Source organism: Bacillus rossius, chromosome 1 (genome assembly GCF_032445375.1).
Source record: "Bacillus rossius redtenbacheri isolate Brsri chromosome 1, Brsri_v3, whole genome shotgun sequence".
NCBI classification, from domain to species: domain Eukaryota; kingdom Metazoa; phylum Arthropoda; class Insecta; order Phasmatodea; family Bacillidae; genus Bacillus; species Bacillus rossius.
Window position 1 is genome coordinate 261,662,629 of NC_086330.1, and position 16,488 is coordinate 261,679,116.

At 39.3% G+C, this 16,488-nt stretch overlaps 1 protein-coding gene across 2 annotated transcripts in view; it reads left to right on the top strand.

The window, feature by feature from the left end:
* LOC134527533 (CLIP domain-containing serine protease B4-like) overlaps positions 1-7,043 on the top strand; it is a 50,087-nt gene extending 43,044 nt beyond the window's left edge. For both annotated transcript variants that reach the window (XM_063360289.1, XM_063360288.1), the window contains 2 exons: positions 3,353-3,451; positions 6,423-7,043. In XM_063360289.1, coding sequence (XP_063216359.1) covers positions 3,353-3,451; positions 6,423-6,718 — 395 coding nt within the window. In that variant the 3' untranslated portion in view covers positions 6,719-7,043. The remainder of the gene's footprint in view (positions 1-3,352; positions 3,452-6,422) is intronic.
* Positions 7,044-16,488: the final 9,445 nt, after the last annotated feature.

Below are 16,488 nucleotides of genomic sequence, written 5' to 3' on the forward strand. Positions count from 1 at the left end.
GAACATTGCGTGAACATTGCGTGTATTGCGTGTATTGTGTGTTTACCGCGTGTATTACGTGGTCATAATATTTGTCGAATAGGTTTCCAAATGTGTTACGTTACTTTAGTGTGTTAATTTTTTAAAAATATGTTTTGAAACACACCTTATAGTAAATGGTTCTTGATTTGACTAGCATACTATTCCGACGGTTGCATGTATATAAGCGAGTCCTCAGACGTTGGGATTTTCAGTTTGTTACTGTCGACGGTGTAAGGATCACATAGTTTGTCTCATCTGGTGCATAAGTCGCGTAATTACCTCTTCTCGCGAACTCAATGGCATCTTTACCGTTTAACGCCGAACTCGATGGAGGCTGTACTATCGACTAAGGGAACCCTGGCGTCAGCGACGACAATGAAGGAGCAGATCCCGTTGGCAACTACGACGTCAAAACTAGAGGAGACTTCAAAAGTCGTGGTACCGTCATCAGAAGAGATCTTATTGACTTTTGTGCTGGCTGCACTGGAAACCACGATGAACGACGTTTCACCCTCGATGGAGACTTCAATGGCTGTTAATTCACCAACTAACGAGCATAGATGCCGTTACTACGTAAGGGTTTTCTCAAACAACAGCAATGCTTGACGACACAAGAAGAGATAATGTGCTAAGAATCCTCATCGCAATATGTTTGGATTTGAGAAATGTCATAAGCAAATTTCCAGAAAAGATAATATGAAAACGCACATGAAGACATGCAAATGCCGTGCTGTACGGCGGAAGGTACGGGTTTCGCTGCAACAACGATGCATTTATGTTCATAAGAGTATGCCGGGAATTGGTACAACTGTAGCAACATCAGTATCTGGATCGGGTCTGAAAGGCTCGTCTTCATCACCGCGGTATCCTTGCAGCTACTGCGATGTCTTTCGCTTTTTCCCATGTAGCACGATGAAATGAACGGAGTAAATGTGTAAAGAATCATTCTCGTACGATGTTTCACTGCCATGAGTTTCATGTTTGGTTTACTCGTATTGACAGTTTGCAACAACATGCGAACAAATGTAAAGGTGAAGTCCGTGTGCCTACTGTCGAACTAAGTGCAGAAATTTTGGGTCTTCAGTTTAAATTGGAGACTCGTGAGCGTACAAGCAAAATAACAGATGTGCAGCAACCGATTTCTATGACGTCTGGACATGACACTAAATCCAAGACTGTGTTCGGTGCATTACATGTGAATGATATTGGGTTCTACTTGGCACAGTCTGCATTTCGTGGAACATTGAAAGACTACTAATATCTAAATACGTTCAGTGAATTGAAGGACATTTGTACTTTTCTTGACGATATCAGACAGAACATAATCGAACAGCTTACTGATGACGTAGCAACAAACGGACCTTTAAAATATAACTTGTGGCTGGACTATGTATATGGAAAACCATATCCGTTCGATGACAAAGTGAAGACGTGCGCATTCAAGACATCGGCTGCAGTAATTAACAGTTCTGACAATGTTTAGCAAACTGTTAAACACAGTGTCCAGAAACTCTATCAAAAAGAGGAATACTATGTTGGTAAAGGATCTGGCTGGTCTCTGTCTAGTATAAACTGATTAGAGCTAAGAATTAGTCATTTCACGCCGATGCAGGACTAATTGTTTATCAGATTGCTAACTTCGCAAGTGTTCATGTAGTAGAATAGAAATTATGTAATAAATATTATGTTTGTAAAAGACCTTGTGATGTTTTATTTCTCTTACCAGTCACTTTTGTGGTATTTTTAATTAAAGTTATATTTTTCTTCGCCCAGGGTTCTAACCAAGGACCTTAATCGATCTAATTTATCAGTTAATTAATGAGTGATTTTTTTGATGAATTTTGAACTTTTTCACGAATTTATTGGTTAATTATTACGATTTTTCAAAATGGCGGACATAAAGACTTATATGATGTTGTTTGGCTAGGAATCTAACCTTATTTTAGGACTTTGAACATGATTTATTAAATTGTTATTTTTACAAAAATTTTTTTTTGCATTGCCTACGGATCGAACCGAGGATAGGAACTGATCTAATCAATCAGTATAATGATTGCAAAATTATTTAATGAATTTTGGAAAATTTTCCCGAATTTATAGCTAAATAATTACTCATTTCCAAGATTGCTACGAAATGTCAAGATGGCGGGTGCCACAGTAATAATATATGATTACTACACACTATCGGGTAAAACTTAAACTAATATGATGGTATAACCCCCAATAGACGAAAACAAGATGGTGGCCTCCAGCAGACATAAACATGATAATGTATATGACATCATACAAGATGATAATATATACCTTGGCATTAGTGGTGGGAGATCAATCTGTCGGCGGCTTTCGCGGAGGAAGGATCTATGAATATTTTTATTATTTTTGTCCTTTCCGGGGTCGAACCGAGGACTCCATGATGTAAGTACATTTTTAAAAAGCAATTTTATTACATTTTGATTAATTAGTTTCTTTTTAATTTAGCCCGGTTTTCTAGCATAAAAATGTACAGTTTTTCAAGATGGCAGCCGTAACGAAAAGTGCACAGTTATAGAATACGATATGGTGGCCGTTAAGTAAAGTGTAAAGATGACGTTATACTCGTCCAAGATGGCGGGCATAAAAAATCATGCAATGTTTCTAGAATCCAACGAAAATTGCAACATTAGAGAGTGAGCATTCGATTCCCTTTTTCAATTCTTATTTTTATATGTTTAAAGTAAACATATAGGTGTATATATATTTTTGAATTCTGTCTATAATCAAAATATATTTCAAAATCTGTGCTATTTTTATTGCGGTAATGTTAAGGTTATAGCAGTTGGGTGTGTTGTAAGAAATATATTGATTACATATAAATATTTTATTTATTTCAGACTTTTCTAGTTAATATGCAAAACTATATAAAGTTTAATAAATTTAATATTTATATAGGCTACAGAATAACATTCATCATTACTTCTCAAAAAATTAGTAGGGTTGTGTATTTTTTTTCGTTTTAGATATTTTTAATGTATATGAGTATCAATTTAATTAATACAAAAATGATACAAGAATATGTAAATCACTTTTTATTTGGTCTCAACATAAATTTGATTTCCTTGTCATAATTTTTGACCTGTGTAAAAGAATAATTTATAAAAAAAGGACTTAATATAATTTAATATTTCGAGGTAATGATATAAAATTTTATTACATTGAGAGTTTTATCTGTACATTACACTGTTTATGATGGATACTATGTAGTTTCAGGATACTTTTTATGTTGTTCTAGCTAGATTTTTTAGATCTTATATAATATAATTAATAATTTGTTACATGTTTGTGCGTCATGCAGAATGGATTAAACCGATATGCGTAATCGCTGGACCGCTGATGAACAAGAGCTTTATCGGAGACCATCCTGACGTAGCGGGATGGGGAGTGTACGGCCTTGGTAAGAAACTGTTATCTAAGATATGCTGTTTTTTTTAGAACAATTAATAACCTTCTTTTCATTTAGTAGGAAAAAAAATATATTCCAGTCTTAGAGACAGTTTACATCTAAATGACATCCCCTCAGATGTGCTCACCCATATAATAGCGATAAATGAATATAACATTTCTGGAAAAAATATTGGATAATACTTTCGTTTGTTTTACTTAATGGGAATTATATAGATTTTATTTAAAATAAATTCTTTAAAAAACAAAAATAACAATTCAAGTGTGAGTACATTTTTGGGTGTTTCTGTTCATATATTTTTAAATAAGTGGAACAGCAATCCACGCCCGACAGTTAGAAGTGGGATTCCGTGACAACTATACACTAAGGTTTATAGATGTGTGCAAAAATATATATTCGTTTTTTTTTTAAATTGATGAATTCCAAATATTTTTAAAAATCATGATAAAAACAGCACATATAGCTGTAAATGTTCGTGTTTCTGCTAATTATGGGCAGTCTAACAATGAAAGGGATACTGTTTTTTTTTTAAATATGTGTACAAGTAACCATTACTAAAATTCAGTACAGCCAGAATAGATATCTCAATTAAGAACCTTCACAAAATAGTTAATAATAGGTATATGTAAATTATCCAAAAAAAGCAATTAGCTTTGTTTTTTTTTATAAAAATCATAGATAATGTACAAACAGAATAAATAATTATTTGACTTAATATCTCTGTATTTTTTGCTAAATTACACCATATTCAAAATTGTTATGTGTTAGATTTTTTAAGTCCTTACAACATTAAGAGTAGCGTTGAATAAAGCCATGTAGGCTTGCAGGAAAAAATAAACCTTACCGTGAAAGGTTGAACACCGATTCTGGTGAGAAACGTAAGAAAGCTACAGCTGTGATTTCTTTTATAGTCGATTAAAATAAAAGTCTGAGAAATCACATGCACGGATGTGAAAATATTATGTAACTTGCTCATCAGTTGTTTTGAAACAGTAGCATTATTTTAATCTGGCACGTTCGCGGACTTGTGTATTCCAGTTTAGCAATTTCGCTAATTAACAAAAAATCTAACATTCAAATATTATTATGCCCTACAATATTATTTTAAACAAAAGTGTTGGTCTTCTTCAATAAGTTATCACTGAAATGTGACAATGGAACGTAAAATGTTAGCCACTATAAAACAAGAAACAATGTTCTGGAATGAAAAATGACGACTGCGGCGATAAACGTTGAAAGAATTAAAAAAAAAAAAAAAAAAAAAAGCCGCAGGTCAGGTTCGCACCGTAGATTTATCGTGGAAATGTTAGGCTGAAATCATAAATGTTTCGTATTTAATCACTGTATTCTGTTTGGACTAACGCTGGCCACTGTATGCCCCATAGCTCAGCTAAGTAATCACAAACGCAGTTTTTTTTAAATTTCCTTTTCGACACTTCCGTAGCTCTCACATTCTCTCGGCACTGGACTTTTTGGATTCGTTTTGACACGAGCTTTCCTCTGACTAACGTTTTCTGTAATTTCAAATATATTTACAAGTCCTATGAGTAAAAAAAAAAGCTCCTCACAGTGACCCCGCACCAATGTCTTCAGCTACACGCGTTTACGCGCTGCACCAGTTTATAACTTTACACAGAGATGATTCGTGACAGACACGCGCATGCGCCTACACTGGTGCGATGACGCCACAGGCAAAAAAAAACAATTTTCCCCACAAACACGTACGGTACAGACATGATCTATCTATTGCGTTTCAAATCTGACGGTTATTTTGTCACACCAGAAATCCGACTGTCACTGTACGAGCGAATACACGTTTTCACGTCAAAACACCGGTGAAGCAGGAATGCGGCCAGGGGCGACATTAACAGCCGGGATCCACAAGCGAAAACCTGAACGCGACTGGTTCGATAGCTGCCGGACTTCATAACAGCGAAAATTAATAGTGCCAGATTGAATACCTTTTACTGCAGCCACCTAGATTAAAAACACATACATATGAAGTATTTGATTGTTAAAAATATTATGAATATTAAATGAATTATAGCCTATCAATGGCTGTTAATATAGAAGGTATTTTCAAGAATGGTTAGAACATTGGCTTCTCCGCTTCATGTCTCGATATAAATCAACCTGTAGAAAACACCTTGATGGATTGATAGTGTGGAAAATTTAAAAATAAAAAACCCTTAACTATATGTCAATGATTTATTGAAGCTGGTGGCATGTATTGACAAAATGCGAGTATAGGTACTAGGATAAAATAATGTGTGTTTAAATCAGTATTGTAGCACGAATTAACTGTAGTCGATTTCCAAAGTATTCCACTAATGGAAACCTTTTAATACCGATTAAAATGTTTCATTCGTTTGTAAGCAATTAGTTGGTAGCGAATGTTTCCTACCTGACTGCAATCCACGCTTTTTCTGTTTAGTCCCTGAGTGTAACCTTTGCTAGGCAGGACCGTCCAGAGAGACTGAGGGCCTGGGGGGAAATTATTTTCTAGGGCATCTCCCTATTACTTAAAGTGCAAAATTTTAAATCTAAACTTAAAAAAATACTAAACATTACCAACACCATAACTGTATAGGTGAAATACACGTATCTCATAAATTATAAGATTTATAATGAATTTCGTTAGCAAAAGACATGTAATTTTCGTCTTATCAGTTTAAACACATAAAGTAGGGTTGGGCAAAGAGGAAAAACTTAGTAGTGCTGATTTTTAAACTGACTTGTAATTGACGAATTTACGTTAAGACTTCAAAATTGGTGGTTACTCTACTTCAACTATATTAGTACATAACAGAATTTTACAATCACTTTAGAAATAAGTTAAGTTGGACTATAGATATGGATAGAAACAAGGATGTATAGCACGGATTTAGTCCCCACGCCACCCCTACACATGGTCTCGACGGCCACGTGCATGTGAATGCAGCTTGGGTGCACATGTTGGCAGACAAACCGGAGCGGAGCGTGCGCATGCAGAAGGCACGGCTGCAGGTGGTGGAGAGCGGGCAGTGCGAGCCCACGTACCGGCGGCTCGTCCGACTCGACGACACGCAGATGTGCGCGGGCGGCACCGTCTGCGTGGGCGACTCCGGGGGACCGCTCATGCTGCTCGACGGCAGCCGCTACTTCCTCGTGGGCGTGCAGTCACTGAGCTCCAGTCGCTGCGGCTCCTCCGGCAAGCCCGGCGTCTACACGCGCGCCTCGGCCTTCATGCAGTGGATCATGGAGCACATGCATCCGTGACACCTCCTCCAGCTTGCAGCATGGCCATGCCATTTGTTGGGGTCCTCTCCTTCATCGAATGCAAACTTTCAATAATAAAGAATAACACATTCTTCACAATCTCTAAATTATGTATTCAATATAATGTATTTACATTATTATAGTCACTTATAATTGTTTTTATAAACCTTGCAATTTTTAGCACTTGAATGTTCGCAAACTAACCATTCTTTCGAGAAGTATTTGATTAAAATGCTTTCAAGAGGTGTGTTAATGTTTATTGAAATGAATTTACATTTTTGTTTTCCACAAGTCTAATAAATTTTAATTCTGAAAATTTTTAAAATACTCTTTCGTGGTTTATTAAATTTTTTTATTCGTATGTGCAGCACAGGAGGTAAGAAATAATAAGGTGTCATTTAAACAAAGTAAAACAAACAAATACCACGATCCCATGGATGGTAATACTTTGTTATAATGGTTTTTATGGCTCGTAGAATGACTTTCAAGCCAATTTTACATTGAAACTTGTAAAATAAGAGCCACAACTTCTTGACTGGGAAAATTAAACGAAACCGATATTTCCAAAAACTATACAGCTATATATTTATTTCTGTATATCTCAATGAATTGTAAAGAGATTAGGTAAGGCTGGTATTCCAAGACAAAAAAATAAGGGTTTTGGCGTTGAATATGCTTTCCTAACTATATTTCTAGTGCACGATAAGACATGGCCAGTGCCATATTTTTAGGCAAAAATTTTAAATCCCTACTCGTTTCCATCATGTTGATCTATTTACGCGCATGCGGTAGAGCTCACTTTTTCGTTGATTTCTCCCAGATGGCTGAACCGCATCTGGTGCCATTAACTCGTATATAGTTTTTTTCTAATAATAATAATGGGACATACCAAACGTATTGGTGTTACGAATGAAACTTTATGACAGTGATACATCCTGGAATACATTTTGTACACTTTAATGGTCATAAAAACAAATAATCTTAACTTTAACTTAAACCATTGAAATCACACCATTTTATTCGCGCAATAATGTTGCTATCTGTATAATATTTTGCATAGAAAAATTATCGATGGTTGCCAAATGTCCCTTAGAATGCACTGAAATCAGTTTCTAGCCTCGGGCAAAGCGCAGTTTATTTAAACGGTTTGCTTTTTCGTTACCTACCAATGATTGTGTTTGGTCACGTTCTGGAATATGGTCTGCGTGTTAGGTTACGGTTGTATTTCACCAAAAAAGTGCTCATGCTCTGTCCCTTACCCGAATGTCTGGGTGTACCGCCCTAAGAGAGTATTTGGAACTCACATAAAAATATATTTCTCTTGGAACACATAATTTTCTTTTTTTCCTTCAAAATGGCTTCTTATGATATAAAAGATGTAATACTTGTATTTAAATTATTTTTGAACTTTAAAAATTAATAAAATTGTATATTAAAAATTGTCTACGGAGAGATGTTAATAAATTAAGCGAAAGGAAATTAAATTAAATTTTGTTTCAAATATATATAAAAACTAGCTGCCCGACCCGGCTTCACACGGCTATACTAATGGAAAAAGATTAAGCCACATCTCTTATTTACACAAATAGTAAATAAAAAAATTCAGTGAAAATTTATTACAATGTTGTATAATGTACCGGAGACAAAATGAATAGCACCGATGGTTTCCCGACTCGTGCACGCAACGTACAACTGATGTACCCGTACTTCGCTACGGCAGTCTACAGGCAGATCACTCTTGCGCCGCTCATTATACATGCCCCTCCTTGTGGGTACGCCACTGCCGCGCGATGCCTGTTGCCATGAAGACGCAGAAGGCATGAACAATGCAAAATCCTGTTCTCATGCAGACAAAGTACCCACTGTTGCCTGATTTTAACCACCCATGGGATCTAATTTTCGGAAAATGTCATCCTGCGTAACATAAGGAACATTACTGTGAAGTTTCAAGTCTGTAAAATATATATACTTGAAAAAAAAAGGCAACAAAAAAACAAATTAAACACAGTGAGAGGGAAAAAAAAAACAATAGTTTATGTTTGCGATTTAACGTGATAAAAAGTATTTAATTATTAATTGAACTCTTATGAGGGTACTGATTGCTTCGTTGTTAATATCACACGGGTGTTTTTTACTTGTATGGGGAAATTAAGAATGATAAGGCATCTAGTGCGTGGCAACAATGTTAATAGGCAATAGGAAATAAACTTCTAGCGCCTGCGGTATTGTCAACACACACTTCATATGTGTACTGCATGTTGTATCTAACCCCCTCCAACGTATTTGATTCTAAATTTGACTGTTAGTATGGATCCCTAATGTTATTGATAATATAATATAGTCTATAGCCTTCCTCGTTAATGTACTATCCAACACTGAAATAATTTTTCAAATCGGACCAGTGATTTCTAAGATTAGCGCGTTCAAACAAACAAACAAACTCTTCAGCTTTATAATATTAGTACAGATAACTCGAAGATTCCAGTCAGCTCTAACTTGGGGCTTTTGGGTATATCTCTCCGCAGTTATCATCAAACAATTGAAAGCATAGGGTGAAATGTGAACTTAGTAGTATTTAATACACCTTCTGCAAAGAATAACAGCTGCTGTGGAAGGTAAAAGCAGTACTGACTGGCTCCGAAGTTTCAGACATACACAGGTTGATTCCTGGTTGAATTTTAATAGCACTATACCCATGGACTGAATTGAATAACAAATGACAACATTAGTGAAAAAATACACATTTATTATAAAAAAATCCAAATTGTACACCAGATTTTGCGAATTGTAATTTAAAGGTGAGAAGAGTTGTGGGAAAGCGTTCAGCTGCAGGAAGACAGGGTTGCAGTGCTCTGTAGTCTGCGGCCACTGCAGCGGGGCTCATGCGACAATGTGCGAGACATCGCACTTGAGCTGTATTCCCACTCCCGAGTCAGCGACGATCTGCCAGATATCGAGATGCTGGAGGACGTCCTATGGCCAGTTCTCACAGAAGACATCGACCACCCTGCTGCAGCGTTTCCAGTGGAGAAACCGACGAATGTTCATACGGGCCCTTCAGAGAGAGAAAAATGTACTTTGAATTCCAGAAATTAAACTTATTGATCATTATTTCATTTACTTTAATAAATTATTTCCAATAATTAATATTGAAAAAATTATTTTATAATCAATGCTTTAAATCTTCTTTGGTTTACTTTTTTTTGAAAATTTTAATTTTTTATATGAACTTCTTATGTTTAGAAGCTATAAGAAGATTTTTATAAATATTGTTTTAATACTGTTAATTTGTTATTATACTATGTAAAATAAATCAGACAATATTCTTCTGCGACGATTTTGGGCAGATAGGTTTTTGTAAATCTGGCCTTGATCGAATTTAAACAAATTGTACGATAGTTTTGATTACATTTTTTTTAAATTGGAATTAAAATAATAATCATAATTATAATATTTTTAATAGTTCTCTAAATAATGTGTCAAAGGAACAAAACAATATTACCTGATATATATATATTATTTTTAGAATAAATTAAAGTGTTTCGAAGGGAAGAGGTTTATTATCGTGAAACTTTAAGACAAGGTTTTGTTAATGTAACACAAAGATCATTGCTAGTAATGAGAGATATGACAAATGTAGAGATTTATCATCTGTAGGTCTCCTCAATCCTCTTCAGAATCCACTTAAATAGGGGAAGTGAAAAAGGGAGTGGGGGGTGTTTCCTGAAGAAAATAAGCCTACAAATTCGAAATTATCACAGGAAAACCAAATATTGCTAAAAAAAAATACCGAGTTCAAAAATTGATAAATATTGAAAAGCTGTACTTTGGAAACTATTGTGTTTACATAAACTCTACTGGGCTCAAATTGTAGCAAATTTAGTAGTCTCTTAAAACTTTTTGCATATTTATAATCAGAAACTATTCATTCAGTGCTAAAATCGTCTAAAACAGAAAGGTAAAAAGATTTTTTTTTGACTTTTTTTTAGATTATTGACAATTTGCATTCTGTTTTCAAGGTCAAAAATTCGGATTATTTAATTGGCCCACTTTATAAACACTTCAGCAAAATATCATAACTACCGGATCTGACGCAAGAACCCTCCTCCCTTTTGCATGCGTCAAGGTTACTGGACTATTCCAGGGCTCGCTCGACTTATACATTACTAAGTCGGTTTCAGACTGTGTCCCAGCGCTTCAATCGGACGCGCTACCGGTCAAATGCAACTTTAGCTGATCGATTTCTGTTTCCCCCGCTTCCTTGCACGAACTAGCGTGTTATTTACCGCGACTAAAGTTTATCAGAATTGACACCCTCTCGAGGCTACAGCAAACCTCAGCACACCTAATCGGCGGGTTTCCGCAACTTTGGAGAGGTGCGCAGCTCCTGTTTCTGTGCTGCAGAGCACCAATAATGTAGCGTGTCTAACTGCGCTTGAACAGCGCTCGCATGTTTCCGCGCACCCCGCACCCACACTGTTTCTCGCGGTCTCTCTGAGACCACCTTCTCTTCAACTTTCTCCCCTATCCAAGGAGGCACCTCAAACACATGCTTGCGCCCAGTGCCCCACCCGCATGCGTAATCCCTCGGTCACCTTTAATACTAAGTACTTATTATCTCCTGTGCTTCCCGCCAGAGAGCGAACCCTCACTAACTCCTTGCTCTAGACTCCATATACTAACACCGCCGCTCGGCACGCAATCGAATGGCTCTCACGAATCTATTGGCTGGTACAGCTCGTTCCCCTACCACGAAGGACCACTGACCACTCAGGAATCTTTTGCTCCACCCAACTTCCATGTAGCTCTGTTCTCTTTATTTTATCTCGCCTCCCTCCTTTTGAGGCCTCCAAAAGGGACTTCAACTAAGCTACTCATCGGCCCCACGCGCGATTTTGCCGGGCAACCTGTGTCTTGGTAGTGTGTTAGACCGCCGCATACACTTGAGCGCGCTACTGCGTCTCTTGCGAGCCGGACAACAGACTGCATCGTGAGATGTAGTCAATCAGCTGAGGGATGTTTCCCTCTTATTAACTAAGTTATACAGTATGTACTAGTTTGTGATAGTGTGCTCTGGTTAGTAGGAGAAACGAAGGGATTTTTGGACACTGTAAACATTGATTATGCAATGATGGCAGCCCCCAGAAGTCGTCGTCTGCTGGAGGCCGCCATCTTGTCCGTCTGAGACAGTGTGTTAACATTGATTACGTAACATTGAAACCCAATATCGTTTTCTTGGGGTTGCCATCTTGTTTTCGTCCACCATCTTAGTTCTACCTTTCACTGCCAGAGCGCTCCACCGTCGCTCCGAAGAAAGCAGTAAAGCTGGGCGGCTGGGATTTGATCCGGGGACGTGACAACGTCGAGATTAGAAAGCAGATACCTTACTAACCAGACCACAAGACCTGTTGAGGAGTCAAAAAAAATATAAGGAATATCAGCTTAAATTCTCAAAAAAAAAAAAGACACCTACATACTGCTATGTCTAAATACAGCTCCCAGGGAGCACTACATACTCCCGCCGCCATCTTTAATGCCAACAACCACCACCAGAGCGCCCCTCAGAGGAGAGCACCATCCAGGTGTCTTTTGCTGAGACTCCACGCACACAGTGCGCAATAATAATTCCCCGCATCATAATTTATATAATACCAATACAAAAAATAGCATAACCATGTCTTTAATTAGCTAAGTAATAATATAATTAAAAATAGTAATTGTTATGTTAAAAAACTATTAAATTTTCTTCCACTACGTCAAGTTAAATAAGCATATATGCAGTAAACATCATTTTAAATAAGCGTTATACAACCGCTGTGTAGGAAAGTCTTTGAGCTGGAAGCCTGCTCGCGCGCCGCGGCTGCAGGCTTGTTGACGTCAGCCTGCTGCGAGACCGGGTCAGTGGGTGGCAGGGAAGTGTTAACCGACGCTAGTGCAAGGCCGGGCGTCGCCCGAGGGATAGGAGGAGAGATCTGTTATTGTCACCGGCTACCACACGGTCGTCAGCAAGGCAGAAGAGACGCCACACGAGTGTTGGAATTAGTGTTGAATATCACCGGAATTAATCCACGTCTTTACCGACACAGTGTGCCATTAATTAGTAATTTCGACACGATATATTTTAAATTTTTATTATGATTTTAAATTTTTTTTGTGTGGAAATTTTATTTGCTCTACTATAGTGTGATTTTACTTTGTTAGTCTGGTGTACTCCTCTGAGTTAAACTTTGTCTCAGTGCTCTGAAGTCCCTTTCCCATAGGCGTATCGGATATTTTGCTGGCCTAATCCCTGACTGGCAGACAGCTTACCATTTCCCCCACTTCAGTCACGCCTCAAGCCTGTAATATCATTTCTCTTCGTGACCCTAACTGCATAGACAAGCCTGTAGCTTGCAAGCGACCAGTTCTCAGAGACGAGTTGAGATTGGCCTCTTTCATCACGTATTAGTGTTATGTTCGCCCCTCTGCAGCCACGACGGGGCGTAGATTCCCAGCAGCGTTGCATTTTACCCTCCCCCCCCCCTTCTCAGTTCCAAGTAAGACCAATGACCGGTCGTAACCCCCTGGGCAACAGTGACCCTCCTCAAGGTCTACTCGCAAAAACGAGTGCGCTAAAACTGATCACAAGCGCTACCTAGCGACCAAGTCGCGAACTTCTCCGCTAGCCTACCCTCTAGGGCGCCAGAGAGCAGCACCTGCTTTCCCTTGAGTTATATGGACGCCAGGCGCGAGTCGATTGTTTTCAACTCAGACCCCTCCGACAGAGTTCTCTACTGTCGCCCAGTGATGCCAACTTCAAATCTCCTGCCAGAGTTTTTTTTTTCCGCCCGCTTTCGGGCAAGTTCGGAATCTTTCGGCGGCCCAGACCTCCCTCCACCTGTAAGAGCCGGCGGGCACTTTTAATTACGAGACACGGTTTGCCGCGACACAGATCTACTCGCGTCGCGTCTGCAGACAGATCTCCAGCGAGTATCGGCGAATCGGCAGACTCTGCAAGACTTCATCCGACCGCTAACGACTATGTAGTCGCTTGGTATAAGGGATGCTATCCCTCAAGTCAATCCTAGTAGATTAGTCTGTCTGCATAGTTTAATTATTTGCCTTCGAAATTTTTTCTCTTTAAATGTTATCATGAAGAAATCATCCGCGTCCTGCCGCGCAATTCGCGAGCTCCAGACCCTGGCTGACTCCACGACTGCAGCGTGCTGGGCAACTCCCCTGTTTTGACAGGGTCGATGATAGGGAGAGACTGATTGCTCCCATCTCGTGGCCCCCCCCCCTCCTGTTCCGTGGGTCACATTAGAAGAAACGTTTCTACTACCCGACGTGATCGTTTGAAGACCCCGGGTGGTAATGTAAATTCAACATTTCCCCCTTACCTAGCTACGAACTATCTTAAGCGGATGACCAACCCACCAGCGACCAGTGTCTTCCTCAAGAAAATGTAGAACGAATAGAACTAATTATCAATGTAATCATCCGATCCATCCAATTTTGGGTGTGAAACTCATAATGCAAATGTTTATATTTCAAACTAAGAATGTAAATTGTTTTAAATAATCGCGGGCCGGCCCATTTTCGTTTTTCTTTTTGTTAATCTTTGAAACTTGTTAAAATCTTTTGTATGTAAAGTAATGGAAACAAAATAATTCATCAGGGCAAATAAAACAGGGAAACTATAGATCAAGTTAATCGTGTAGTTCTTATTTATTGATTTTAACGATCCACACCAACTTCCTCCTTGCTTGTTACAGGAAGTTCCTAAATTTTGTTTGTTCCCCACCTCGTGCCGCCTCTGGTAAATTTATTTATTTAACTTATTTTTTGTATCCAGCAAGTTTCCAAGGCTCTTTTTAATTAATTCAAAACAATTCAATTTTGAGGCACGAGGGGTGTTACAACTTGGTAGCAGAGCGTGGTTTCCTTGGTCTATAGGCATACCTGAATAATATAAGCATATCTAAACTAAAAAGAAAAGTACAAAAAAATTTTTTTAAATTAATTTTTGATAATAGCAATTTTGTAATAATATTGTAAACTGATCGCTGGTACACCCCGTAGTTATGTTGAGTTATAATTTTAAAATTTATCTTGAGTTAAATTCCCGTGTGGACTTAGGCTAGCGCGTAGTGCGCGAGACGTCCTTCAGCCAGCCAGCTGTCCCTCCCCCACCGCACGTTCCCGAACGTGCTGTTGACAAGGCCGTAGACATCCCCCCCTCCCCTGCACTCCGGGCGACCGGCAGTGTTATCATATCTCGTTCGTGTCTGAGGCTCGCGCGGACACACACACACACACACACACCTTGTTCCCGCAAGTCCCGGAGGTCGCTTACCTCTGAGAGAGACGCCAACAGACGTACCAACTTATTCGTCTGCCGGCAGCAATAGTTAACTTTTTGTATTCTGGGCACATACTTCCGACCCGTCGGAGCAACTACGATATTATTAAGCTAAGTTAAATTAAGAGTGTCTTGTGTAGAATTTAAGGTACTGTTTCAACCATAGTTTTAAGCCTTTGTTGATTGACCAATCAACGTAAATTTTTGTATATGTTTTGCTGTCCTCGTAAGACTGGACCAAGCTCCAGCTACGAAAGGGACACAATTTTCACGCCGGAGAATCTCCTCCGTGACGAGCTGGAGTACGAACTCCGATTTCGAGGTTTGTCAATCCTCGGTAACATGGGCATGCTCCGGAGAAGATTCCGAGCTGCGTGTGCCGAAGAAATTCAACCACAAGTCACTAATCTCGCTGACTTGGACTCTTTGGAGGAATTTAACTGTGTTTGTAGTAAATTTCAGGAACTCCACAGTTACACTAATTCTGTACGAGACGAGACAAATAGAAACAACATCTTACGTGCGCTATCTTGCTTGAGTCATATTGACACGAGATTTACCAACCTCACAATAGTAGCCACCAAAAAATTAAATGGGATCTACCAAAAGGAGATCGAAAAATGTAGGCAACAGATTCCTGGTCTAAATTTCCAATTGCGGAGCAAACTAGCCGCAATCGACCAAAGAATACTTGAACCCGTAGAGGCAGTGGCAGGAGGAGTAACTGACAGTCAAGTACAGGAACCCCCAAAACAAATGCACCCTGGAGACAGCCCAGTCCCTACCCCACCTCCTTTACCCTCCCCACCACCCTCACCCCCAGTGACATCACGTCGCCGGGCATTGACTTCGACATTCACACCATCTCATTTTCCATCTGCGACTGTCATGGCGACTGGTACTCACCCGAGCACCATTGTCACCTTCGCCTATCCTATGCATTCGCTCTCAGCTCATCCTGTTTACATGCCCCAACCCATGTACCTACCCTCCACCTCACCCGCCATTTTCAACCCCTATCATGATTTCCGGTCAGCCTTCTCATCCCTCCATACCTCTCCGGAAGCCCTTCCCACCTCCTCGGCCAGTGGAAGGTCAGTTTCGCCACTGATAGCCATTCCTTCCACCCTGGCAGCTACGCTACCACAACCAGCCCCTGTGCACCCTGGTGGCAGAATAGAATCACAACTTCCTTACCCCAGCCCCGCCACCACATACCTGCCATTGGGCCCGCAGGTATACCAACTTCAAAACCAAACTCAACCCCCACCAGTCACACCTCACACCTCTAATCTAGCACCGAACCCAGTACCTGTGGTTCCTACCTTCAATCAGACAACTGGAGGTAGTTTTTACGCTAAGATACCAAAACCCGTTGAAAGACTGCTGGCTAATTTTAAGGAAACCACAGGGTTGGAGCCCAGGAGCC